The following is a 27997-nucleotide window of genomic DNA, read 5'->3' as shown; positions in this document are numbered from 1 at the left end:
AAATGACCATTCTCCTCATTATGAATTATTTTTGATTTGATTTGTTTTTTTTCTTTCAAACATACCTGATCTTCAGCTTTTGGTCCCTTCCATGCTCAACATACGAACATTATGCACTGAGACGGGACACTGATTATTTGGCTCAAGACATCACTGGGTGGGAAAATGAATGTCCACAGTGGTAAAAACTATGGGTCTGAGTTCTGTCAACCGATTTCAGGTGACAGTGGAGGATATAATGTCGACAGTGTTACTGCCTTAGGCATTATTTCGTACCTCAGGATCCACAATACACAAAGTAAACAGTAAGCGCTGAAATATAAGCAGCTACCTTTTATTAAGTAGCATATGCCTGTGATGACTAAAAAAAAAAAAACAGCTGGCAAAAGGGACATCCAGTATGACAATGTTAGAAAAAGCCTAGTCTTACATAAGCTGAATGATAAACACAGCTATACTATTTCAAAGTAAGAAAAGGAGGTGAGTGTGTATGGTATTATGCATTTCAAAGCATTTTCACTGAGCTGTGATCTGCAGCCTTTAACCATCCCTGTTTGAAGGCATCTCTCGGGTAAAGATAAACATAAGTCAGAAATAAAATAAACCTGTAACAGAACCTATGCAACACCTTGAGAGCATAGAAATGAAATTGTGACGAGGTAAGCAGCGACTTGTTGCGGCAATTTTGGTTTTGAAGTTCCAAAAGAAGAGTGTAAGAGACAGTGTAAATACACTTGGCAGTATGTATGCAATTACAATAAAGCAGAATATAAATACAGCCATGTTTGGCTTAGTGAAAAAACAAACATGCATATCAAAAACCCTTCATGCTCAATTCAAAGCCCCCGAGACAACACAGGTTTAATATAAAGTTTGTTTGATCTAAAAGTATTCAAATTAAGGGCAAAGAAATGACCATTCTCCTCATTATGAATTATTTTTGATTGATACATTTTAGTTTTTTTTTCTTTCAAACATACCTGATCTTCAGCTTTTGGTCCCTTCCATGCTCAACATACGAACATTATGCACTGAGACGGGACACTGATTATTTGGCTCAAGACATCACTGGGTGGGAAAATGAATGTCCACAGTGGTAAAAACTATGGGTCTGAGTTCTGTCAACCGATTTCAGGTGACAGTGGAGGATATAATGTCGACAGTGTTACTGCCTTAGGCATTATTTCGTACCTCAGGATCCACAATACACAAAGTAAACAGTAAGCGCTGAAATATAAGCAGCTACCTTGTATTAAGTAGCATATGCCTGTGATGTCTAAAAAAAAAAAATGCACGAAAGCAAGTTTGCCATGATACACCGACACACTGCACATAGGGAGACAAGTGTTTGATCTTGTTTTCCGCACAAGGACTTGTGTGTTTAAGAACTGGGATGTGTGAGGCTTCTGACAGGGAGCTTGCTGGTAAGCGTGGATCCCAAAACGGCCAAAAAAAAAAAAAAAAATGCTGATGGGATCTGCACCATGGCTGTTTTAGACTCAATAATAATAATAATAATAATAAAAGGACAAAAAACACAGTGCACCCTCACTTGGTTTGTCCCAATACACATTTTAAACTATGTCACACACACTACCCACAATTGCCATCCACACAGTCATTCACATTCTTTCCCTATAAACACACACACACACACACACACACACAACTGCCAGCAGGCTGCATACTCAAGATACAGGTGTGTATGTCATTCCGAAAACCCTGATGCGCCGCTTCTTGAGTGCAAAATCCCAGGTGTTCAGAGAGTCGGGTGCCAGTTTGAAGATTCTCACTTCGCTACGGTGCCTCTTTCCCCCCCCCCCCCAAGCAGCTGTGTTGGGATCGGAGGGAGCAACGGTGGATATGACGCAGGGGAGGGTTTAGTGGGTGGGTATGCGTTTTAGCAGAAGTGGCGGTTTAACATTTGGTCACTGTTAGATTGGTTACGTCATGTGCACTGCTGATTTGTGCTCCACCCCCTCCCTCTGTTCAGTAAAGCCGCTTCTCGTAACTGTGGGGACGAAAAAAGAATTGGGGAGGAATCACTGTTTGCTCTAATAAAAACCAGTTTCACTTCACCAGCTGCTGTAACAACTGTATCCACCTGTTACGTCATATTTCCTGAATGTATTTGGCAGGAAATAGCGTTCAGCGTTTTTTTTTTTTTTACTAATCTTGCTGCTAGTAAGCAAATAATAATGGGAAATGAAAACACTCACTTTTTTCTGCATTTTCCCTTTCTCAGGCAACTTTCTTTGCTAATATAGAGCAGGTTTATTTTCCCTTGCCGCATTTGTTAAATTGCAACACCTAACATGAAGTACAATATTGAAGCCAAGCTGTTTTCTTAGCAGTGTAATGTTGAAATCATCAACAGAGTCGACAAAGAATCCACAGTTCTGGAGTTCACATTCCTGCTTCCAGCACTGGCAGATGAAATAACCTGCTCTCAGTGTAAAAACAGACATGTTGCATCTGCCTCTACAATTCAGCATGGCCTTTTAAAATGGAGGATGTTTGTTTTTTCGGAAGTGGGAAACAAAAATTGGTTTCTGCAGTTTTGATAATAATAAGGTGAATAATAATTAACCTTAAAATCATAATTCTTTAAGCATGATACCTACAGAAAGACAAAGTAAAGCCTCAGTAAGTGTACTGTACACTAGTGTTATGGAAAGTATCTAAATGTATGGTTTAATGCAGCAAAGATCTTTTTTGTACTTACGAGTGGAGTCCATGAACGCCTCCTTCTACCTGTGCAGACATGGTGCGCTTCTCAAACTTTAGCTCTCCAGAATACATCATGGAACTGAGGAAAATGGAAACATTATAAAATGTGATACACCTAAAAGTTAACATCTGCATTATAACCAGTAATCCAGACAAATACAAACCACTCACCGGAGGACAGAGAGACTCTTTGCCCCGATGTCCTGGCAGCCATGTTGGATACCGGCTATCAGGTATGGTACAAACTTGTGGATGGACCCCTTGTCCTGGACCGAGCCTGACACACCCTGGGCTACCTTCACCTTGTCGCCCTCACTGTGGAAAAGACATCACCCAATTTATATTCGTCCTGTGGGATCACGACATTGTAATAGATGCACTTAGAATCCGGCTTTTTATGACCTGTGACCTCCGTCATACCTAAAATAGCGTTTCTGGCTGCTGGTGCTCTTCTCCATAGCATCCAGGGAGCCCATACCACGATACTTTTTCAGCCGCACGCCGTCTGAAAAGAAGTACTCTCCTGGAGCCTCAGTGGTTGCCGCTAGCAACGAGCCCATCATAACTGGAGTGGGAAACAGGAGTTATGTCTGTGTTCTTGTATTACCCAATCTAACGTGATCACTGCTATGATAAACCACTTTGTTATGAAAACTTGAAACATTTAGAAAAATGTTTGGTTTTTTTTAAACAATCTTTGAAATCTCACCAGTCGATGCGCCGAGAGACAGAGCCTTCACCACATGGCCCACAGTCTGAATGCCGCCATCAGCGATGACGGGCACACCAAAACGCCTGGCGTACTCTGCTACCTTGTACACCGAGGTCCCCTGGGGGCGCCCACATGCCATGACTAGAAGCCAGAAAACATTATTTAACGTGACTGCCATGGAAACAAACCACACAACATGCTCAGGTGATGCAGAATGGGAGTTGGGACAAGCAGAAATCAGCTGCCAGAATAAAAAAGCAATTTCACTGATAACTAAGATATTTTAGGTGTGTCTCCTTTTGCTGCAACATGTCTCTTCTTTTCTTGTTGGTGAACGTGACTTAGTCTGAACATGAGAGCCCAGTCCCCATGGCAACCCAGAATGGGGCCTTGGCAGATCACCATGACAACTAGGAGTGGTCTCAGGGTATTTGTTACCGCTAGCTACCTTCTCACTGTAGCTCATGTACAGCAAGGATGAATGTGCTACAGCTATAGATGTATGATTTCTTTACCATGTATTCTTCTTTCCCCTATATTTAAATTCACAGGTGCTTACATGATCACCGTACAGAATTCTGTTGTTTGACTTCCATTTATGCTTTTCCGGTACTTCGACCATGAGAACGAGAAATTGTGCTCTAGCTGGTTTCAGGAGATGGACAGAGTACCTTCCTGTGTGATGCAGATGGAGCCACAGCCCATGCCGACTCTTAGAGCATCCACGCCAGCATCGATCAGATTCTTGGCCTGGGCCGCGGTAACCACTGCAGGTGGAGAAAAACAAAAAGAAGCGTCAGGAAATGTGTGCAAAGGATTATGTTTTGTTGATATAAGAAAGCTGCCAAAAAAAAGCAGGGAGTGCTGTGTGTAAAAAAATTAAAGTCCTTAGGCCAATGCTTTTTTTTCCCCCACCCATATGTAGATATTTAGAACGAAACAGCAACACCAGTATACTTAAAAGTGTTTCCCTTGTCAACAAACTCACCATTTCCTCCCACCACTTGCAATTCTGGATACTTCTGTTTAATATAATTTATCATGTTGATTTGGTACACTGAGTTGCCTTGTGAGGAGTCCTAGAAATGCAAAAATGCCCTCGGTTAAAGTACATACAGTATGCATATTATAAAGACATTTTTCTCACTCACTCACTCACACACACGTAAAATGTTTTTCATACTTCCTGCAAGTTTAATTGAAGAAAAAACATGTTGTTAACTAACATTAGCACTTGAGGATCCTTTTCAGATGCAATTATACATAAACTCTCTGCTCAAACAAAACACCTAAGCTTGGTCCTGGCCTTCTCACACTGTTATGATTGGCACCAGTGATAAGACATAGATCAGTCACAATTCCACCATCGAAAACACCCACCAGTACAACAACATCCACGCCAGCCTGCACTAGGAGGTCCAGTCTGTACTTGTCGTCCTCCCTGGTGCCTATGGCGGCGCCGCACAGCAGCTGTTTGCGTGAGTCTTTGGAGGCCAGCGGGTAGTCCCTGTTCTTCTTCAGATCTGTCCTGGCAATAATGGCCACCAGTTCGTCGTTATCGTTTACAATGGGAAGCTTGCCTGGTTACAGAGAAAATGAAAGACAGGTTGTTAAATTCCATGAAAGAGACCAATCTCCAACGAGAAAAAGCTGCTTTCATGAATCCATCCTTTATTCACCTTTTTTACTACGCTGCAGAATATCATTGGCTTCTTTCAGGGTAACACCAGCCGGAGCCACAACCAACTCCTCCCTCTTAGTCATAGCCTAGGAGATCATCGGCACAATTTCAGTGGAAAGATAATCAGATGAGTGATGCCAATACAAACATTTTTAAACTGATGGACATACGAAACAAAAAAATGAAATTAAAATAAAGAAAATACACACCTCCTCCAGAGGTTTATCATGGTCTTTCTCAGAAAGGAAGTCAATATCTCTGGAGGTGACGATGCCCACCAGTTTGCTGCCCATTTTGCCTGTCTCTGTGACAGGAATACCAGAGAAGCCGTGTCTTACTTTGGCCTCAAACACATCCCCAACTGTGTGGCGCGGACTCATCACAACTGGGTCTGTGATAAAACCCTGCTCAAACCTCTGGAAACCAAACCAAAACATAATTATTTTAATTATTCATTTTTTTTCTCTTGATTTGTGCAAAGAGCAACAAAAAAAAAAAATTAAAATTAAAAAAACAGCACAAAACCAAACGTTACACACAAGACATTCAACGATAAATTAATAGCAATATACAAACACAACAATACAAAATTAAATGTAACAACAACAACAAAAAACAAAACTCACACGAAAAAAAAAAAAAAAAAAAAAAACATGGAAAGAAGACAATTACCATAACCTATACAGGGACAAAATGAGAAATGACTTGAAATGACAACAAGACAATAAAAACAATAACAATACTTCTACTACTACCAAAACATGATTAGTGAACATTTGTCTTAACTGCAAAATGCCGAGACAGTTTAACATAGATTACAAAGAAGGTTTTGAAAATAGTCACTTGTACATATGAAGGATAAGAAGGAAATGAGGACGGAAGGACGTTTACCTTAACCTTGCGGACCTCATTGGCTTGGAATTCTGGTGTGCAGTTGTGGTGAATGATGCCAATGCCTCCCATTAGCTGCCAAATTGAAAAGGAACCATGTGTGGATTTTAGAATGGTGCAAATTATGGAAATATTATTGGTCTTTTACAATATTTTAGCAGTTTTGGCAAAGCGGTAGCTTACCGCCATAGCAATTGCCATGGCTGACTCTGTGACAGTGTCCATGGGGGAGGAGATGAGGGGGGTCTTCAGTGTGATCTTCCTGGTCAGTGCTGATGTCAGGTCCTGGGAAACAAAAAGACAGCAATGTACATTTAAGAGTCTTAACATGTTGAGTCTATTTGACATTTTGCACATGTTCCACCAGGGGGCAGACTGAACTTGGGAGATCTACAGTACTGTACTCTTGCAGAAGTGGTTAATGCCATTTAATCCCTCTCAAGGACGCTAAAAGGACATAACCTCATGTGACAAGAGGCCAAAGAGGTCAATTTAAGCAGACTTTTTATACGATATCTGTACGTTACAAAAGCTCCTTTTGACCAAAAATATACATACTAGTTTTGGCGTGCCACTAAGTGTTTATTTGTGTTATGTGATGTCTGTCGACGAAATAAAGTTCATGATTGATCTAACAGCAACGGAAACCTGACACTGTCTGGATAAAATGGAAATTAGCCATACTGCAGTATCTCCAACAGCCAGGTTAACCTCTCACTTCTTACTCATTCCCACAATAGCCATTGCCAGATTTTTGCTATCTTCAGCTGGGAGAGAGAAAACAATGACATTCCTTTCACATGGGAAAATCAGCATATGAGATTTATGGGGTCCAAGCTTTTACTCCTTATCTGAGACAGACATAAACTATGGAGGCTGCTCGCTGCTTTTCTCAGAGGGTCATGGTGAAAGCGAAAGAAATCACCTAACACCATTTCTCAATTTGGAGAGCACAACTGCACTAACCTGCTAAATTCAACTGAGAGTTAGGACAGCATGTCAAGAACATCACGACCCCAAGGAATCTCCCACAACAGCTCCTGGCACGCGGCCTCTCTTCACGTTTCTAAAACCTTACCCAGTGCATGCAGACCTAAAAGTATATTACAAATTTCAGTTCTATCTACTGAGCTGCTGTGTGTGCACATGAACTGCTCAATTCGAAGTTGTGACCAAATCTGGAAGCATTTGTGTTATTCAAGCTTGAATAGGCCCACTATCCAGTGGAAAACTAGGGCAGACCGAGATCCTGTGGAGACAACTAACCCATGACAACACGGTGAGGCAGTCAGGCAGCTCACACAGTAAAGAGAGCTCTCCTTAACTCTGAAAGAAACAGCGAGAGATTAAAGATATCTATTAATTTAAAACCCTCCGAGATGGAAAAAGCAGAAGAGAGGGATCTCATCTAAAGCTCGGAGATTAACTCTCCCCTCATCTGTTGAGAGAGGTGGATGAGCAACCAACCAGACACAAATGTAAACACAAGGGTGAGGGAGCAGCCGGTGGGTAACCACATCGGGAAAAAATAGCAGGGCAGCATGAGAGAAGAAATGATGCAGACGGTTTTACAAGGGCAAAAGCAACGCTATTTTTGTAAGAGCTGCAATTACCAAAGTGACGCTGAGGTCTTGAGTAGAGAGGTTTGTTTAAAAAAAATTAAAAAGTCTCCACTGTAATAAGGCTGACGGTTAAGGAAGTGGCTCTGCCAAGAATAGTCTGTCTGCTGACACTGCTACACTGTGCGTTCACACACAGGAAAGTCTCTACTCAGATATGACAGTTACTTGCAACTTTTCATAAATAGTAAAAGATCTCACATGCCCTTTTGTATATCTGCAATCATACGTGTACTCACCACTTCATCTGATGTAAAGTCGATGAAGCCAGGTAAAATCAGGAAGTCACTGAAAGACATAATAAAAATGCAAAGTAAGGGGCTAATGCTTGAAACCTAGCAGTGCTATGAGGTGCCAGAAGCTAAAGAGTTCCTTGTCTTTAAACCAACATGACTAAGCAACATTTGTAGTAAATTCTACAAAATGTCTCCAAAAAAAAAAAAAAAAAAAAAGGAAAAAAAAAAAAGAAAAAAAGAAAAGAAAAAAAAAAGTTTCCCTACACTATGAGCAGGTTGAAGTCACAGGGTGAGAGCGCTACTGAAAAAGATGGGTAAACAACACAGATGTGAATGTGATAAGAAAAAAAAAAAGGGTTATGATTCAGAATAGCCAAGAATGTGAATGAGATTCTGATAGCAATCATAAGCTGTTATGAGGCTGTAATTAAATATTTGTTAGACCTTTTTCCTAGTTGTTGACTTAAAAGATTACCTGATCTTTTTCTACTTATCTCCTTCTGTTAAACAATTTCAACTAGGACAGCAGCACAGTTTGGAGCCCGCAACATATTGCTGGATACTCTTTTATGTCTACTCATGGTTCCCAAAATATTGCCAAGTGGCATAGTGGCTGAGTGCAGACACTCAGTGTAGCTGGGTGCATCCTGTGCTAGTACTGTTTTTTTTTTTTTTTTTTTTTTTTTTTCAGCTCTTGACTTGTATAAACAAAATGAGAGGTGGAGCAAGATGAGTGGGAAAGCAGGAGCTAGACAGAGGAATGGTGTGTTTGTTTTTCAGCCCAACTCTGTATGTACTTTGTGGTTTTTGCAGATGGGTGTGAAATCAGGCAGGAGACAGATGGAAAGATGGGAGGAATAAAGACAGCTTTGTATGCCAAATACACGTTGGAGGAAACTGGAGGGGGAAACTTCAAGGCGAGAATAAGTGAGACAAGTAAATGGTGAGCACTACGGGTGCACATTATCAAGTCTAAATGAGAGCAGGAGTGTGTGTGTGTGTGTGTGTGTGTGTGTGTGTCTGTGTGTGTGTGTGTGTGTGTGTGTGTTTGTGGAGGGGGGGGGCAACAATCTGTTGACAAATTGCCCTCATCTTTTCTGCTCTAGGGTGGGTGGGGAAAATGGAGGTCTGAAATAGCCACACTATATGGGACACTGCAACAGAAGAGTCTTGTTTGTTTCCCCCAAACGCCCACAAACCAACGTAGGGACAAGTGGGAAGTCCAGCACACATCTGCTAGCATTTAGCGGCAGCCACAAACCTCGGCTGCAGCACACAGGCTGCATCTACTGACTCAGGTTCAGCGCTACACAAGAGCTCATTGAGTGGCTTTGGATCCTAAAGAAAACACTGGCTCGGTGATGATTATGGTTTTCATTTGACTCTTAAATCACAAATGTATAAGACAAATGTATAATGCTAAGCGGGAGAGTTTCAAAGTACAACCGTGGCCACAGCTGGTTTTCACCTGCTTGTACAGATACCTGTCTGTCTGTGCCATGGCTGGGCGTGGCTGAGACATGTAAGAGAATCTACAGCATTGCTATGTCCATACCCAAAAAACATCAACGCGTATGACAGCATGGCACCCAGTTGGTTTTTTTTTTGGTTTGTTTTGTTTTTAAAAGATGTAGCAGCAAGTTTAATAATGGCGGACCTCAATGAGTAACATGTATGTCTGACTAACATCACTTTATTTGGTTCGTTTGCCAAAAAAAAGCCAACAGTAGACTATTATTACACTACAGTTAGCAGTTGCTACTGACTACTCTGCTGTATGAATAACACAAAATCTGTGCTGGTAACACACCGGCCCTACATCTGACGTAATCAACAGTGATTTACGCTACTCTGTTATCATGATTTATTGGGAATTGCTTTGGGTTTGCCATGGAACTTGCCCTTCAGAATTTTTAAAAAAGGTGGGACAGATCAGATTTAGTGTTAATTAAAAAGGCACAGCCCGTGATCAGTGGACAGTTCTGAACCATGTGGTCTCCTGTGTATCGTTTAAAGGATATAGTTTGGTTGAAACCCTCAGTCTTGTGTAGATGGCAATAGCCTGGGACTTGTGTGAGAAAGTGGCATAAGAGGCACTTTTAAACTTCCTCGTATATGTATTTTACAGTGTCTATGCATAATAAATACAGTTCATCAATGTGTTGTTAACAGAGCCATAGACAGACTGTCCATACTCAGGCAAAAGCAGTAGGACATCTTTACTTTTGAGGCCATTTCAAGACTTCAGACAGAAATACGGAGATCGAAAGCAAATTGGATTAAGAGAACAAGTTCAAGGTCATGCCCGGGACATGATTTCTGCACCTGGTTGACCTTCAGCCATCTGCAGGAAGCTGTTTCTCTCCAAAAGCTGTTTCTGTTTTCCTGTGTCTCACTTTCTTTGGCTGGCTCTCTTTCTTCTTCCTTTACTCAGAGTAAATTAGTAAGTTAAAAGATTTACAACTACGAACTTTGGATTTATAAAAAGAACCCTAACAATAAAAGCTGAAACTCTTCCACCATTATCTGTACTGTATTTGTCACACTTGCGTTATTAGCAGGTTGAAACACAGGAAGAATGGCATGTAAAGACTCATGCAGACTATATCATCCTCAAACCAACCTCATTCACCCCAATTCCTCCTGCAATTCACATGATGTCAATTCTGGCCATCATGTGCAATACCTTCCCTTCCATCGTGATGTGCTTGATTACAATGTGGAGGGTGTTATTCGGTTTCACGTGGACACACTTGAACATCATTACATTTTCAGTTAGAGCAAAGAATTGATGATTGTGAGCTGATACAACCTTCCCACTATTCTTGAAATCACTTTAATCGAAATCTAATTTTGTTGGACTTATGCAGTTAATAATGGAACATGGACATTTATCTACCATGTATTATACAAAATAATACATTTACTAAGGGTTTTTCGGGGAATACTGAGAAGGCATCTTAAGCATTGATTGTAGCAGTTGTTGGGACCTGTGGCAAAACATGTTCAAGGTAAAGCACTGTGATGACTTTAGGAGAACGTTTTAGTAGAGCAAATGCAAGGTAAGAAAAAATGGCATGCTTCTCTGTGTCCTACAACCACTACAACTGTGTTGCCCAATTCGTTGCTTCTTGTTATTTATAATCAAGAAAATAAGAGGTGAATACATGGATTAATTAAGAAAATCATTTGTCAAAATGCATGATGATTTATGATGAACTATAAAGCATTCTTCATGTGTCACCAGAATGCCTACCAGAGGAGTGTGAGGGTAAGTAAGCGGTGAGAAATTAGTGCTTAATTAGTACCTTCATGAAAGCAAAGTGTCTGCAAGAAAGTGCACAAGCTGCTCTGTCATGCATGCTGCATTCACAGGACAGGTCGTGAACTTTGATGGTTAGTTGAAGTTAATAATTAAGTTGTCCACTGGAAGCAAATTTCATCCCCATGACCATGATCAAGTTGAGCATTCCAACAAGCACTCCTTATATCTTCTGCATTCATGCACTTTCATGACATCAGATTGAGGTTTTGGTGAGGTTTGCTTCAAAGTCAAAGTCAAGTTGCTTTATAGAAGGACAGTCATTTGCTTCCCCCTTATGAATTAACTATTTGGAGAGACAGAGGATTTCACAGGATTGCACAGTTTCAAAACAGTTTGAAGACGACTGTTTTACTCACTTGTAAGTCAACCCATCTCCTTTAGAGCATAGCTCTTCAGCCGTATGACCATCGGAGACAACGCACTGTTGGTCAGATCTGCTGGTTCAAAATGTGTTGGCCATTACAAAGCACTGGTGCGTACACTTCACCCACCGTTGCGCGCAGGTGAGGTTTTAAAATCAGGAGACCTTACTATGAATTGATTTCATTACTTTGTTGAGATTTTCAAAAGAGCAAATCAAAAGTCTGCGACGCAGGGAAACTTACTTGTATGTGAGGCCATCTCCAATCGAAAAGAGCTGCTGAGCTGAGAGTCCATCCTCAGGTACGTAGCCTGTGCCACCACTGATCAAGTAATCCGCCATGCTGCCAAATGATAAAGAGAGGCAACTTCAATCAACTGTGCAGCCCAGAAATCAGACAGTGCTCACCTACAGACAGTGATATGCTCTGCAAGAACACTAGACATCCACTTTGCAGGGCAGAGCTTCAGTGACTCTCTCACAGGAAGACATAACCATAGCAACATCAACATTTCCCCACCAGCCTCAGGTCAGTGCTCCTTTCGTGGCAGGTGCAAGATGCGACCGCTTCTTCCACTAATAATCCTGTAATAAACCGTAATAGCCGCTGTACAAAATTAAGGACACACACATGTTACCACTATTAAAGCGACACTGCTGGAGATACAGAAATATCACTGACTGCGATAAGATCGCGCATAATCGAGTCACACAAACACCGTTACGTCACTGTAAAAATCCTATGTTGGGTTTTGTGCTGGGAGGGAGACAGAGGGAATTTTTTTTGTCTCTACATTCAAAATGTTAAAACCGCTATTATATCCAAAACAGATGTCGAGCGCATCGGAAAATACCTACAGCAAATGGCAACAGTGCATCGGTCCCCACACGGCCGCGTGTCAAGCAAAATATGGCCGAGTGACCCACTAGCATTTCACTGGACCGCTAGCAGCGCACAGTTTAGATTTTAAGGGGCGGGGTGCCGAGGCGAAATGCTATAAAAATTTATGAAACGCGATCTTCGTAGATCATAACATCCTCAAAATGTCTCGTCCCGACCAGAGCGATTAACGTCCACTGCCCTGGTGACCCACATTACCTTATCGATCGCTAGCAAACATTAGCCGCTCCTTCAGACCTGCCTTTGTGATGATCATCTCTATCACAACTCTATCTACGCTAGTAACGTTATCCATGTTACCCCCCTCGCATCTCTCACAATTCAGAGCCCCAATGCCTGGTTAACCACTTTGTCTTAAAAACCAACATAACAGCACCACTTAAAGCCCTTTTAAAATAGTCTTACATTTAAATTACGGATTGGATAGCGTTAACCTCAATGTATTTTAGAGGAATAGTGTGGGAATAACGGGTGAACCGTCCCTAAAATCTGAAATTTTTTGTAGTGTTTCGAGTGTTCAATGTACGCCGAGCTGAAGGGTGGCTCCTATTATATGCTAAATGGTCTAAGACATGTTTCCACCCAGTATAACGCAGTTCTGAGAACAGAGACAACACTATTTTGACAGAATTTTGAAGTGGGTTCGGCCTTGCTTTGAACGACACACGCCGGGCTTTATGTTTGCATAAAGGCCGATCTAAATAATGCTGTATCTAACATTTCCAGCCACGCGAATGGGAGACGATGTTACTTTGTTTTCGGTTGAAATTAAGCTAACCCTTCCATAGGTACAATTAAAGTTACGTGAAATGAAATTAACGCATGTATTAGTAACCCACGCGAAGCACTACATAAATATGTTGACGAAGACACCATAAAAACTGGGGTCTAACACTATTAATTATTAGCCTGGGGTAATAATACCTGTAATGTTAGCAAAGGGTTAGCCAGGCAGACTGGACACACCGTTTCATCAGCCAGCTGGCAATATGGCTGGCGATTAACCCGACCAACATTCAGTGATGTAAACGTTAAATTAACAGCCGAGTTGACTAAGACCTCTCGTAAATCATCAGTCAGTGTTTTGACACAAGTGATTACTGTTTTCACTAGCCCACGAGTTTTAGCATGTTGAAATAGTCACGTCTTCACTGCCATAGCGCTCAGGTACATGATGTAGCTAACGTTGCAATACAATTTTGAATGTTACCTCATTGAAATTTGTATCGGCGTGTACAGGCAGGTAAGCTCCACCCTATTAACGGCACTATCAAGCTGTCATATCTGGTGCAGACTCGTTACTAAGTCGCCAATGTGTATGCATCTGAACTTTTGGCAGACCAGACCTAGGCTGCGTCCAGGTTACGTTTGAATCGCAGACATGTGGGATCAACCGTTAGCATTTAGCATTAGCAACGTGGTTATTGTGTCTTCGCCTACGAGGAAGCCTCCGGAGACTTTGGAGCTGCTCTATCCAGCGATGGGTAAGAACGCGTTTTAAACTAGGTAGCCCCTCGGCTAGCGTAAACCCCCCAACATCTTCTCCCAGACCGAGTAATGGTAGCTAGCCGCCGCAAGGGACCTGGTGCCCACGTTGACGAAAGGGAAGCAACTTTCCCCGGAGTGGACCTGCAGAAGTCAGGCTGAAGGCGACGACGGATGCTGCAATTGACTTTACCTCGAAGAACAAACTAGATGAAAACACGGGTCGTTCGTGGCTCCAAGATGCAAACGCACTGGTCTGCATTAAAGTGTGGAAGAAGTGATTGCCTGTCGCTGTCTGCAGACAGTGCGTGTTGGTGTTAGTGTGTGTATCCGAGCATCAGCGTCACATCCCCCTCGGAGGCGGGTTTAACCCTCTGCATCCTGCCGCTGCGAAATCAGGATTATTGGAGGTGGAACGAAAAGGGTTACGCGCGCAGCAGGAGTGACTCATGTCAAAGTTTTTTACCGACTTAGGCAGGCCTCTTTATCAGACCTGCCGGTCCATTGGCACGGTTCACTGCTTGGACACCAGTTGGGCTTCTTATCAGAGCCAGAAAGATTTCCTGTACTTTCATTTTTATTGTTTTAGGGTTTGGACGGCTACTATGTAGGCTACATTTACTCAGGTACATTTTGAGGCACATTACTTGATTGCTTCCATGATGCATGTTTATACATCCTCTATATTATAAAATGGAAATACTGTACTTTTCACTCCACTGTGCATATAAGCCAGTTTTAAGTAGTTACTTTTCACATAAAGATTTGACATATAAATATAAAATGCTATGCATTGTCATAGATTAAACTTTCAATCAGTATTGCTGCATAATGACTACTTTTACTGTTGACTTTTTAATAAAATCGTGCTGATAATACCTCTACCTTTACTTGTGATAGAGTACTTTTACACTGTGGTACTGCAAATGTCACTGAGGTCAAGGATCAGAGTATTTCCTTTACCATTGTGCTTTGGCAGTTTAAGTTTTTCTTTCATTTGGTCGATAGGTCTAGTTTTTTGTAAAATTAGCATTTTTAGTGTAATGTCAAAGGTTCAGAGCAAAATATAGCGTGCTTGATACACTTTTTTTTTTGGTTATATAGTTATGTTTATCGTAATACGTCCTCATGTTGTTCGCTGGACTTATCTGATGGTGTGGACACAGTGCTTGGTAGAGCTAAGTAGAGTGGATGTGGGCACGGACTTAAACAATGTGAAGGAGGAAATTGGGTGGATAAGTAATTCTCTCAGAGCCGTTGGTGAATGTTTATGGGCACACTGATTTGCCTTCCCAGAGTGGAAAATTTCATGCCTTCATTTTCCTTAACTTAAAGAAACTTAACGTTAAATTGTGGCAGCACGGCCTGAATTTTGGTCACATGTAAATCATCTAAACTGGATTATGTGCAGTCAAAAGCCAGCACCAACCACATTTTATTCACATGAGAATGGTTGCAAGAAGCGCACAGAGTCGCCACGTGTAGCAGAGCGTAGCTAATGTTATGTTAAGGGAGATAAAATCTTAATATGGATCAGACTCGCGGCCTTTTTTTTTTAAAATTCTAATACCTTAAGTATATGCAATGTACTGTACAGTACAAAAGTGGATATAACAATGAACAGCCTCATAAATTGTGCACCCAGTGTTGTAGCTGCCTTCAGTGTGGTGACCTGTTTGCAACTGTTTGTTGAGGGAACAACGGCAAGTTCGAGCAGTATGAGAGAAACACATCTTTCTAAAGCTTATTCAGTTAGTTGCTGTGAAATCTAATGAGGAAGTTTTATGTAATGAGCAGAAGTCTTTTAAGAAGGAATTCAAAAAGCAGTGCCGAAACCCCATGATGATGCTGGGAGATAAGTGTTGGACAGTAACTTGGCTTTCTTGCAAAGAGAAGCAACATCAAACCGCACATACTGACTCTTGCCGTCCCTCTCCAGTGCAGACTCGTGCGCCTTCACATTACTTGACAGTCTGTCAGCACGTGGCTCCTCTCATCAAGCTGTCAACGACATAAATTGCTGGCATGAGCTGCTGACAGAAAATCACTGTTGCGTTTTCAAATCTAAAAACGGGGCTGTCAATATCTCTCATCACCTCTTCTACACCTTCACGAAGCAGAATAACCAGAATAAAATGTTTTACTGGCAATACAAGTTTTTTGTCATATGTCCTGCCAAAAAAAAAAACCAAAAAAACTTTTTCCGCATTTGGGACTTTCACAACATGTGTTCCAGCCTATCTCCTCGCAGGACTGCGATCACCTTAAACAATCTTGCATGTGGAAATCAAACCACGGCAGCTTGACACAGATATTCCAAGCAGTGCCAGCCAAATAGATGGCTAACATTGTAATGTGTTTTTAATGTGTAATGTCATGGAGTTGCGAATCATGGCATAAACAAAAACAAATGCAGATCCGACAGTCAGAATGTAGGGATTATGATTCAGAGTTGGGAATGGGGAGTCATATTTTTTTAGTGTGCTTTCACTTTCAGCTAAGGCAGCTACTGGAAGTGTGACTCGAGGGCAGGTTTATTGAAGTTGAACCAACAGGGTGTTGTCTACAGATACATGGAATATTTAATTTAGTTTTTGTGTAACATTAGTCCTATTAGTAACCAGTTGTATATTGATCATTTCTTGCAGAGATGTCAAATACAATGTCAAATAGAAGGTGAACCATGTGGGCTTCCCTGTAACCCAGTATATCTCACAGTCCTCCCTTCTTCTACGATAATCTTAGGTGAGGGTTGCTAGATGTGTCTACCAGGGTGACTCAGGGGGATCTGTTTCCCACTCTGTGTTTGTGTCAAATTAAATGTGGGTCATTGCAGATATGGTTCAGTGGTTCCTTTATGCACTGTAGCTATTCTGAGCAGTTGATTCAGCCTTGTTTATCCTCCCTGCAGCATGCTGCTCACTCCTGCCTCGATGGTGCATCGCAGAATTGTCTGTGTGAGTGAGGGGCAGAAGAGCCGCGATAAAAATACAACCTGACAACTTAAGATCTCCCTTTTTTTTTTTTTTGGCATCTGCTCGTGAGCTAAAAGTGCTATCTCCAGGGCCTTCGAACAACTCAAAAATGAAGTGGGTCATCCAAAGCAAGGGACTCAACCTCGAGGGCTTTTGCAAACTGATCTCAATGCAAGCGTGTTTGGTAATGTAAACAGACTGGATGGCATGAAGTTAATTTACATGTGCAGCCTGATGAAGGCACAGCCAGTGAAAGCATGAGAGTTCGAGGACTGAGTTAGCATCATCATTTTATTTTACCATGGACGTTGGCATTGAGGGTTGAAATTATTAAGTCATTCTATTATTGCAAAGTCATTTATAGTCTTGCTTTTGCACTTATCTTTTTAGAACCAAGATTGACCCTCTTTTTGTAAAGTCTGATTTATTTAAATTCCCAAACTTGCTGGAAAGAAATTAATTCTGCAGCAGGCAAATTTGCAATAACAAATACTATAGCTCCAAAAACCTTTTCGGACACATTCTGTGAAAATAATGAAACAAACAGATGTATTTCAACCTACACACTGTTTGAGTTACAGCTGAATGTGATTCAGTCTCCCTATAGTTTCCCCGTAACTCACCTCTCTGGGCCGAGACCAGCCTGGATGCGTGTGGCACTGTATCTCTGGGCTGCGGTTTCGTGTCCGTGGCCATGTGAGGTTTGCCGGAAACACTGTTCGCTTTCTCTGGATCCAACGATGGTACGTGGCGGCGGCTGGGTGTCCCCCACAATCCTCCGATAATCCACCTGCAGGCTCTCCCTCGCTCCTTCTGCACCAAAGTGCTCATAACCATACCCTTCCATCGTCTGTCCAGGCTCAGTCTCTTAATCCAGTAGCCCTTTAGCCTTGCTTTGCAGCTTTTCAGCTGTTTCTTGCTTTTAAACACAATGTACGAAGTCAGACAAGATATCCAACAGCCGAAGGTTACTTTTGGGTCAAAACAGAAGTGACTGATTTTTTGCTGCAACCCTGCAATTATATGAACTTCATAACCAAAGTTTAGTAAAAGTTTAGGAGTCACATTTTGCAAAACAAATACAAGCTCTCCATTTGTTTCTAATATTCTTATCTGAATTCCAGTGCCTGCTCTATGTGCTCTGCAGCTGCTAAATTCCCAACTAGATACAGAGCTGCATAGGTTTTCCCACAGAGAGAAAAACAGAAAAAAAACAAGACCAGTGTCAGGCTACTCAGTCTGCTCCTGCACAGGATGCACCTGCCTACAAAAAGGCACCAGCCACCTCTAGGCGTGTCAATAGAGGGCGTCACCTAGGAGATTCTCCCACTGAGAGGGTGTCGCTGTGGAAATGATGCCAGCGGCACAGGGTTGTTGTGGAGAGGCGGTTGTGCCGATGTCTTTCAAATCGTGGAGGAGATTCTTCTGTCATGAAAAGGTAATGGAAAGGGAGAGGAGCACAGCAGAGCCCCGTACTGCACTTATACGTTGGATAAAGCAGTCGATGCCCTGAGCGTTTCCTCCACAAGTTGAATGGAGTGAATGGTGCTGTCCTGCTGAGTGCTCCATGAAGCTCTCTCGGTCTTGCTCCCTCTCTATTGCATAGGTTAATCCCGCTCTCTGTCGGCGGCACCACATCACTTATACAAAGAGGATTTCAGAATTAGAATGCATAGGACCAGAGACAAGCTCTGCAAAGAGAGCAGCGCATGTTTACCGCTCGAACGGCAAGATCATCACTGTGGTGTGTTATTTTTATTTGTCTCAGTGGCCTCTACGAAAACCAAATACATACAGCAAACATAGCATTATCAGTATTTGGCAAAGAGCAGTTTTTTTTTTTTTACACCTCTGGACTTGATCAATCTATCTTCTCTTACCAGGACCCACGTGTATGATTTCTACTGCTTCTTATGCTTTGTGCAGGCCTCGTAAAATTTCCATTTCACTTCCTAAAAAAGTCAGAGGCCGGGGTCAGACCTACAATCTAACACAACGTGTACTTGTACCTCGACATTGCTGAGTGAAGCTTGGACCAAAGTGTCAGTCTTACATAATCCCTCTTAATTGTTTCAGAGGCATTTGTTTGCAAAAGAATGATCCCCTATGACCTGCATGTATTATTTTTTTTTTTTTTTTTGCACATGTCACCATTGCTTTCAGATGACAAACTGGTTGTTTTTGACATCAGAAAAGGGTGTGAACCCACACTTTCAGTGGGCTGTGAATACATAATGCATGGAACGAATGTGTTGACTCTTCCGCTGTTGCTGAAACGTTTGTGCAGTTGAAAGGAATCCCACACACACACACACACACACACACACACACACACACACACACACACACACACTCTCCTTAAAGGGATCACCTACAGGTGACTGACTGTTTGTGACAGCTGGCGAGACGTTAAGATGGAAAATCCTCTTAGCCTGTCCTCTGAGGCTCCAGCAAGTTCCTCACATTCACCTTTAGCACATGGTAACGGAAAACCCCACACCCACTCATTGCAGATAACAAATCCGGAAACTGGCTTTTAGTATCAAGAATTTGTTCTGAATATATATTGATTTGTTATCTGAATAGACTGGTGCGGTGATGCTACAGTCTCCCTCTGAGTGTGGACCATTGTTGTACCTTAAAATCATATAATCCGTGGCACTAAAGGGTCAGTGTCACATGCAGGAGGGACGGGAGGAACCCACTCTAAATTTCAGATGTGCATGTCCTCAGGTTGTACACGGTCGCTCCTCATTCAATTACTTAATCATAATGACCGTCATGTGCACAGTGTGGGTAGTCATTGACTGGCTGAGACAAATCAGAGTCATAAGATTTAACACAAGGGCAACCATTCCCTTCAGTCGAGGTCTCCTTGTGTGTGTGTGTATCTGTGTGTGAATGATGAGCCACTGAAACCGTAATCTCTAAGATGACCCGACTCTACAGTAGAGTTGTAATTCATTCCATATCACACTCCTTTGATACAGCACAGGCCTGTTTTTAAGCGATACATTACAATAGCACCTCAGCTAAGGGACTGAAATAATTGTGAATCCTTTTCTATAATTTGACGTTTTGAAGAAAGGTATAATGTCCTCTAAAAAAAGTTATGTTCTGTAACATTTAATCACAATTTCACTTTCTAAAGTGAAAGTGAAATAGTGATTAACTGTTTTTATGAGTTTTAAAATAAAACAAATGTATGAGTTTTAGTTTTACTATATGCTCTAATTATATTTATAAAGATAAGTGACAAGTCATGGAGTGTAAATGCAGCCTGTGAGAACATCCACGATATGTATAAAATGTTTGTAAACTATAACAATAAAGTTCATAAAACCATATTTTTACAGATGTCCAGATATGATACTTTCAGTGATGCACATGTCCTACCAAAATTTGCGATTAATTAGGTCGTGAAAACCCATCGACATGCAGTGAACCTGGTATTTTTGGGTCCCCGGTGGTCTGTGAAATCAGAGCAGTTGCCCCTTTTTGCCCGATCAGTAATCCAGCCTTGGTTACAAACTGGGAATATGGAGTTTGAAAGGCTTGGGTATTTTAAATGGAGAGGAGGGTCTAATGAAGCAGCACTGTCTAGTTGCATTAGGATGAAGTGTTTTTGGAGTTTGACCCATATCCGAGAGCTGGGTATAACTTGGCCTCTGCTGCCTAGATTTTGATCACATTTTCAAATTTATTGCTCACGAGTCCCCTCAAATTACGGAATTAATTACTTGGGTACACTGCAAAATAAACGTTCAGTTTCGACATCATCGTTTCGAAAAAGAATAAAAAGTGTATCTAGAACATATATGAAAACGTCAGAGTTGTAATGGACTGTGTCAGTGCATGTGTTAGGGACCAAGCAGCGAGACTCAAGACTCAGGTTTCAGATTTCAAAAAATGTGGGTTTTATTTACCCAAAAAAAAAAAAAAAATGAAAAAGGAAAAAGCAAAAGTAATCATTAACGAAATTCGGCCCTAAAAGAGGCCGACAAAACAGAACTCAGCTGAATATACAGCCAACTGAAGTGCAGCAAAAACCGAGTAACTTAAACGGAACTCAATAAGAAAAAAAATGACCTAACTCAAGAACAACAATGGGGGACATATATACTAGCTGGGCAAACCATTTAATATACACAAGGGGTGAACAAAAAAACAGTAACTAAAAAAAACAGAAAAAAAAATGCTAAACAGACAGTTTGCTGGTAACTCTAAATGAGGTAAAATAACTCCAAACTACACTTGGAAAATAAACCGCAAAATACACAAACAAAAGACTCTCTCGCCAAACCTCCCTTTCTTTTGGAAGGCGTTGAAAGGCTGCACAGCAAGACTAAAGGGCCCCGGTGAAGGCATTTAAAACTGCATTGCATGAGTCAGTCTGTAACATGGTGAACAGATGTCCCGGCACAGAGCCGCAGCACCGCAACTGAAAAGAAAGGAGTATTAATGCAAGGGAAAGATAACAGAACTTGAACGTAAAATCAAATTGGTTGCTTGATGAGGAAAATCGTGACTGAGAGCAAATGAATGAAAAGGTAAAAATGAAAGTGGAAGTGAGTGTGAATGCAAAGATACCACCTGATATGTTAGACTGCAGGTGTGGCCTCGGGTGCGGTGCAGCATGTTTTATACATATACTGACTCTTTTCCACAGAAACTACTTGTCATAGCAGAATAAGCACAGGTAGCATCGTTTATGACGGCTCTGTCCGTTTAAATGTCCCAGTAACGGTTGAAATCCGCCAGTTGAAATTTGCTTGTGTAGAGTGGCTATAGGCAGGAAGCAAGTTTGTAAACATAACCACGCTAGCTTCCGCAGATTAACAGGCTAACAAAATTAGAATGATAAGACAAAATTGGCCTTTTTCATGGAAGATATGTGACAGTACCAAACCCACAGGTGTAAATATTAAAATTAATGTTGCCTGTATTCCTCTTAGCCACTTCAGTTTCATGGATCTTAAAGTAACTATAGACTTTTTTTGACATTTCGACTTGAGCTATCACCAAATTTCCCCGGCCATGGCTCAGTTCCAAACAAGTGTCCAAGTAAGCACCGGCAGTGAGCCGGCATGCACAATACCAGGACCGTGGAACTAGATCAGCCAAATGAAATGCAGCTGTTTCTGATGTTATCAGCTACACCTGCGCTTTTTCCCCGCTGTGACGTGCCAAAATGTCAGCTGTGAACAAGGTCTACTGTGCATGCTGGCTCACTGTCAAACTGTCTTGGCTTAGTGGGACACTTGAATAGATCAGTTAATGTTACCTAAATTGAACGCAGCCACTTTGAATGTTATTAGTAATGCCTGTGGTTTTCTGCTGTAAAAAAAAAAAAAAAAAAAAAAGTCTGCTATGAAAAAGCCTTATTATGATACAGTATAATAGGATAAGACAAAATAAGATATGATAAACGATAAAACCAGTACTCTGAAGTGTGTGAGTGTAATCTGTTGCATTTTCCTTTTCACTCAAATAAAAAGGACATCTCTGCAAGCCTGCAGCCATATCCTGACCGCCCAACTATCGAGCACTGCCATCTAGTGGATGCAAGGTTTTATTGCCCCAAACGCCATAATCATTTTCCTGAGAAAGCAGTTCTCTACGTAAATAGGTTTCTAACTGGTCCTTACACACAAACTCCCGTGGGTTATTTCATCTCTCTTCTTGCAGAGGGGTTATTCAGAATCTGTTTCTAGTCCACGCTTAGCACTTGCGACATACCAAAAGTGAGCAGTGCATGAATTGCATTGTGTTAGTTGTTTCATTCTGAGTCGGCCATCTGAAATAACTATAACGTTCTCACTTCTTCCCTAGTATGAGTGCCTGACAATAAGTGGGTGACTTCTGTGTAAAATAACGAAATTGCTTCCTCTGATTCACAGTTTTGCACTCTCACACTGTTCCATTGCTCACATGTAAACACTGACTCGGCCAGCCCTTAGGTAATCTGAACTATTGGCCAGCCCGTGGGTTGCTGCTGCGGAAGGGGAGATTTCTGGTTTTTGACACAGTGAGTCTGAGAATAGACCTCCAGCGCCAGACTCTAAAAGCTGCTTATGCAACTTTGGGCTTTTTCTTAACCTCAGAAAATCATTAGACTTCATTTTCTGCAATGTAAGTATAACTCAACGCACAGGAGAGTTATTTGTCTGAGGCAAGACATTGACGTATCCTCAACTTCTTCTTTTTGTCTCATAACTTACAGTAATATTTGCTTTGAATGTTCAGACCAAAAAGACAGATTTTAAGCTAAGAAAGTGTAAACCACAATGTTGGGTAGTTATATACTCTCCTAGCAAATGTGTGGTTTTTATAGAATTATCCCTCCAGTGAACTGTACTAGTGACTGGGGGATGGAGTTTCCTCAGATAATCTGCCAAACCTTAGAGGAAGTGAAATCATGAATTTTCTATGAAAAATATAGAAAAGTACTGTTATTTTTGCTGTGCTCACTTTTCTGAAATGGAAATGTTATAAAGTAATAGCCTAGAATCTCCACTCTGGCTTGTGACTAAATGTGGAAATCCCAAGATACTATCTATTCATATTTCTGATAAAAGACTGCCGGTCTAGCAATTTTAATACAGCGTGGATGGAGGCGGGGTACGAACAGGTCTGAGTGAGCCCATCAAGATATATCCGTGACTGTGTGTGTGGCGAAAATGCAGTATCAATGGAGTAAATTCATTGAGGCTCAGTCACTCTTACCTGTGCGTCGGTGGGAAAAAGAAGATCATATGTTTCGCAATACCTTTCTTATCTCTAAATGTCAAACTAACAGTTAAAACCCAGGCGTCATTGTATTATAATCCATTATCCATAATAAGAATGTCAAAACATTCATGAGATCATCCTGCTCTTAATCCTCTTCGTTACCTCTGGGAAATAAAGCCGTTAAAAAAAAAAAAAAAAAAGATTTTGTAATAGAGCTGGATAGTGTTCCTATCATCAGATACCCTGCCCTAGATCTCTAAAAAACTAAAAGTAAAGTAAAAGTAAATGAAAGAAATAGAAAATTAAAGTAGCCAGACTGCCAGAGCTCAATCGAGGAAATATTACATCCAGCATCATCAACATTCTTTCGAGGGATTGGCATAAAACTGTTGCGTACACATTCATTGTCCCCAGAGGGTCCCCTAACCGACGGTTCTGATGCTAGCGATGGCTAATGCGGCCTTAAGCCACTAGCCTCAAGCCACTGGCCTCAAACCACTAGCCTCAAGCCACTGGCCTCAAACCACTAGCCTCAAGCCACAAGCCACGAGCCTCAAGCCACGAGCCTCAAGCCTCAAGCGAGGCGAGCAGGCGAGACGCAGGAGGAGGCGGAGGTGCGAGGCAAGACGAGACGGAGAGAGACGAGAGGCGAGGCTAGGAGGGGTGGTAAACTCACTTCTTTCTAAATCCACACCCCGACATTTTACTGGCTGAACCCTATAAAAGCAAATGTCCCTGACTGACTGAGTGAGTGAGTGAGTGAGTGAGTGAGGGAGTGAGGGAGTGAGGGAGGGAGTGCGTAATAAAGTTACACCATTGGTCAGCCGAATGCCGCGTGACTAGGTACTGGCATTTCCCCATTGGCCGCTGCTCTTTCAAAATGAATTGGCGCAAACTGTTTCTATTGCGTCATCATCGGGGGGGGGGCGTCTACAAGCAGTGTCGCCAACTTGGCACCTTTGTCGCTAGATTTACTTACTTTTCACTCCCCTTCAGCGGCTTTTTCTTCACAGAGGCACCTAGCCACAAAAATGTAGCTATTTTCCGTAGAAGAGAGGAAACAAGTACTGCTCCCTCCACGCGTCCTATTCAATTGACCGCGGGACAGGTGACTCAGACCGTGAATGAGCTTCCGACTTTCTCTCTTGAGTGATTGTATTGGTAAATATAGCCACAAAAAAACGAAAATGGACTGTTGTCTTTAACTGATGTGTGTGGTGATTTAATTTTCATCCAGTTTTTTGTGGATGTGTTGACCAGTGTTAATTTGACCAGAAATTTACTTTATGACTAAATGCTGTCGAAGCGAACGACATTTCCATCAGTCTCAGCTGCGCTTTGTGTTTTGTGCTAGCTATCAAACGGTAGCATGCTAACGCGACACTGTAGTTAAGCCGTCTCATAAGGTGTAGAACGAAGGCAAACAGTAGGCTATTCGCCAAACATCAACATCTTAAAAAGTGTCATTGTGGCACAACAATTCTGGCAGTATGGCTAATTACTCGCTTGGAAACAGGCTTTTGGGAAATAATAAAAAAAAAAAATCAACAGAAAATATAACTGAACACACATGTATCGCTAAAGTATAACACATTCCAACAGTTTTAGAGTCGTTTTGTTTTTGATCACAATTATCTGGGAAAGGGGTTAGCTGGGAGGACTTGTTGTCATGTATTCAGAAGTTTTAAAATTACGATAATTTTGTCTGATATCACTTTCAGATATCAAGATGGTGATCTGTGACAGTGATGCAAAAAGACCACCGGCTAAACAGTTTTTTTCAACGAATAGACAAAAAAAAAAGAAGAGAGAAAGAAACACTGAAACCTAACTCAATCGCTGTTTAGTTCAACATAAGGCACGACGACTGACTGGAAATCGCTCGACCTTTCTCAGGCCATCTCATATCAACGGAATAAGGAAATTGCCCGCAGCTTTGTTAGGGGGTGATGTCATTATTACGCACAGCAATCCAGCACTCTTCGACGCAGGAGGAGGGGGCGAAAGCTCGTACGGCACTGGGAGTCGGGCTGTGTATCATCTGGGCTCCAAGAGTTCCTCGACAACCGTCTGAATTTTTTTTTTTCCCCTCACCGTTAAAACATCAGCGGATCTCCCTGCGGCGGTCGCGCTCGTTTGGAAACTGCTTCGGCCTAAAACGCTCGCTCCGAGGGGGAGAGAGAGAGAGAGAGAGAGAGAGAGACACCGCCGATCAGCCGAGCCTGTGGTACGTTTATGGGTTCGACGTTGTGTGTGTGTGTGTGTGTTTGGTTGTTTTTTAAATGTGGAGTTTGTCAACACGCTAAAGTGCAGAATGCGGACAACAGAGCCACAGTAACTCGAGCAACAGCAGCGACGTTTATCGGCCGCTGCTTCGGAAGAGGAAGAGTACCAAGAGTCCTAGGTGTTTTCCAGCCAAATGAAGTTAGAAAAAAAAAACAGTTCAGTCGTATTCATCCCTTCGACATACAAATATTGAATATTTTCTGCTTTCCGCAAATTAAACGGCAATTATGGTATCAAAATCCAAATATTTCCCCTCAAATTAGGACCGTTTTGGACTGCTCGTCATTATGTCGATTTTTTTCCAGTGTCTTTTAATGCACCTCTAGCCTATTGCTTGGTTCTTCCTGTTGATGTGGTGCTGTAACCTTAGCTTCGTTGCAGGTTCCGACCAAACAAGCCCTTTCCCATAATCGTCTGCCAGTTCCCGAACTGGAAATGCATCTGTGTATTGGGATAATTCACTTAGCATGTATGTCTTGGTACAGATGCTAAAAGTTGTGCACAAAAAATTGGCCAAAATTTATTTGCACATAGCTATATGACTGCTATTGTAAAATGTGAATACTCTTATCTATCCATGTTAAATAAACATCTCCAAAATTCTACAATATATAACTGATCTCTTCTTCCCCCCCCCCCAGCCAGTTGTCCTTTTTTATTGGAGCCATGGTGGCAGCAGTCCTGAAGTTGTATTTTATTGGAACCGCGCTGACTGTGCTTGCAGTCATTTATGGAATAGTAGACTCCTTTGGCGGTCTGATGTACCCCCAGAACCATAACTACACACTGGAGCTGGACCACCAGACACAGAGAGAGCTCTCATCCAGTATCCGCCAGAGAGGATCGTCTGTGACCAAAAACATCGGCTCGTAGTGGAAACGTCTCGGGTCGCACTCCACAACGGTGTCTCCGGGATGGACATGTGGGACACTGTGGCAATCAATCAAGAGCCAGTGAGACTTTATAAATTGTGGAGATGAAAACTTTACTGTTTTCATCGCTGACTATCTGCATCCTTGTTATGTCTAACTTCTTGGATGTGTTGTGTACACTGAAAAAGCTCTGCAGTAGACAGTTTAATGATATGGATGTCTAACCCCATGACACGACTGTTTAGTTCTACTTTCCATCGCCTGCTGTCAAACACTGTAGCAGCTAGTCTCTGTTAAAGCAACTACAAATGTAACGGCACTACTGAACAATGATCCGCACTAAAATAATGAGAATTGAGTCGAGGTACTGTAATGACTATAAATATACTCTAGCGTCTTCTAAGAATAAAAAAAAAAGTAGGCATGGACAGGAAATGTTGTTGTTGGAACCCAGGCTGGTTAACAAGTATAATATCTTTCCTGAAAATTTTCAGCAATGATTGTAGGAGCCAAAAGTCGAACCAATAGAGCACCAAATTAGTCACAAAGTGTTCTAGTCTCTCTGCCAGCAAAAAACAAAACCAATATGTAAGATTGGAAACCTTAGGGAATGATATTCCTTTCCTGTCTGGACTTTGATGTCCCTGTGGTCTGTGAGTACGTATTAATAATGACTCAAATGTTAGTGTGAAAGCAGGTTAAGGCCCGGTTTCTCTATAATTAAAGATCATCTCTCATATTCAGGTCCAGATATTTCTCTAATGAGCTGGCGGGAGTCGAAGAAGGATCCCTCCTCTATTGCTCATTCTGAGGTTTCTAACTTTTTTTTTTTTGTGTGTGTGTGGGGGGGGGGGTCCTTGTCTGATTCGACGGTCTAAGGACCAGAGGGATTTGTAATGCTGTACAGCTTGTTAAGCCCCTTATGGCGAATTTGTGATGTCGGGCTGTATAAAATTTGACTTGACAAAAATGAAAAGCGAATGTTTGTTGGTGCTGCATTCCTTTCAAACAAATCTTCTACACTGAATCACCATTGTCACCGACTGAAGCAGTACTGTAGCTTTTGGCAGGGGAGCCTTCCTTACTGGAGACTGAAACACCATTGTCACCAATGCTGTACGGTGCAGTGTCTCATTTCCTGGTTTACGACCCCTTAAGAGACTTCAAAAGCCACAGAAACAGCCATGATTT

At 41.8% G+C, this 27997-nt stretch overlaps 1 protein-coding gene and 1 long non-coding RNA gene across 7 annotated transcripts; one reads left to right on the top strand and one right to left on the bottom strand.

The window, feature by feature from the left end:
• Positions 1–373: 373 nt before the first annotated feature.
• On the bottom strand, positions 374–18140 carry impdh1b (IMP (inosine 5'-monophosphate) dehydrogenase 1b). Of its 6 annotated transcripts, none has more exons than XM_040145950.1 (16): positions 17540–18140; positions 11800–11898; positions 11551–11631; positions 7873–7921; positions 6198–6299; positions 6015–6089; positions 5333–5539; positions 5122–5209; positions 4823–5022; positions 4431–4521; positions 4114–4209; positions 3440–3583; positions 3151–3295; positions 2902–3045; positions 2726–2809; positions 374–2011 (listed from the first exon to the last, which is right to left on the bottom strand). In XM_040145950.1, exons 1-16 carry the CDS (start codon positions 17761–17763, stop codon positions 1990–1992), a joined length of 1851 nt encoding a protein of 616 aa, XP_040001884.1. In that variant the 5' UTR covers positions 17764–18140; the 3' UTR covers positions 374–1989. The 6 variants fall into 6 exon arrangements, with proteins under 6 accessions (XP_040001884.1, XP_040001892.1, XP_040001895.1 ...); XM_040145958.1 differs by having other exon boundaries at positions 11551–11628; positions 17540–18139; XM_040145961.1 differs by lacking the exon at positions 17540–18140 and adding an exon at positions 14135–14355.
• Positions 18141–24547: 6407 nt separating this feature from the next.
• Positions 24548–27791, top strand: LOC120802912. Its single transcript, XR_005709270.1, has 3 exons — positions 24548–24809; positions 25370–25875; positions 26576–27791. It is a non-coding gene; the product is annotated as an uncharacterized LOC120802912 (long non-coding RNA).
• Positions 27792–27997: the final 206 nt, after the last annotated feature.

Source organism: Xiphias gladius, chromosome 2, assembly GCF_016859285.1.
Source record: "Xiphias gladius isolate SHS-SW01 ecotype Sanya breed wild chromosome 2, ASM1685928v1, whole genome shotgun sequence".
Taxonomy (NCBI): domain Eukaryota; kingdom Metazoa; phylum Chordata; class Actinopteri; order Istiophoriformes; family Xiphiidae; genus Xiphias; species Xiphias gladius.
The sequence above is the reverse complement of the archived record's forward strand: the minus strand, read 5'-3'. Positions and strand labels throughout refer to the sequence as shown.

Excerpts from the sequence above, each read along its gene's own strand:
- impdh1b (XM_040145950.1), bottom strand. The coding sequence starts at position 17,763 with ATGGAAGGGTATGGTTATGAGCACTTTGGTGCAGAAGGAGCGAGGGAG. Across the intron at positions 11,899-17,539 it reads GCTGGTCTCGGCCCAGAGAG|CATGGCGGATTACTTGATCA; the intron begins GTGAGTTACGGG and ends ATCATTTGGCAG. Across the intron at positions 2,810-2,901 it reads AAGAGTCTCTCTGTCCTCCG|TTCCATGATGTATTCTGGAG; the intron begins GTGAGTGGTTTG and ends CATTTTCCTCAG.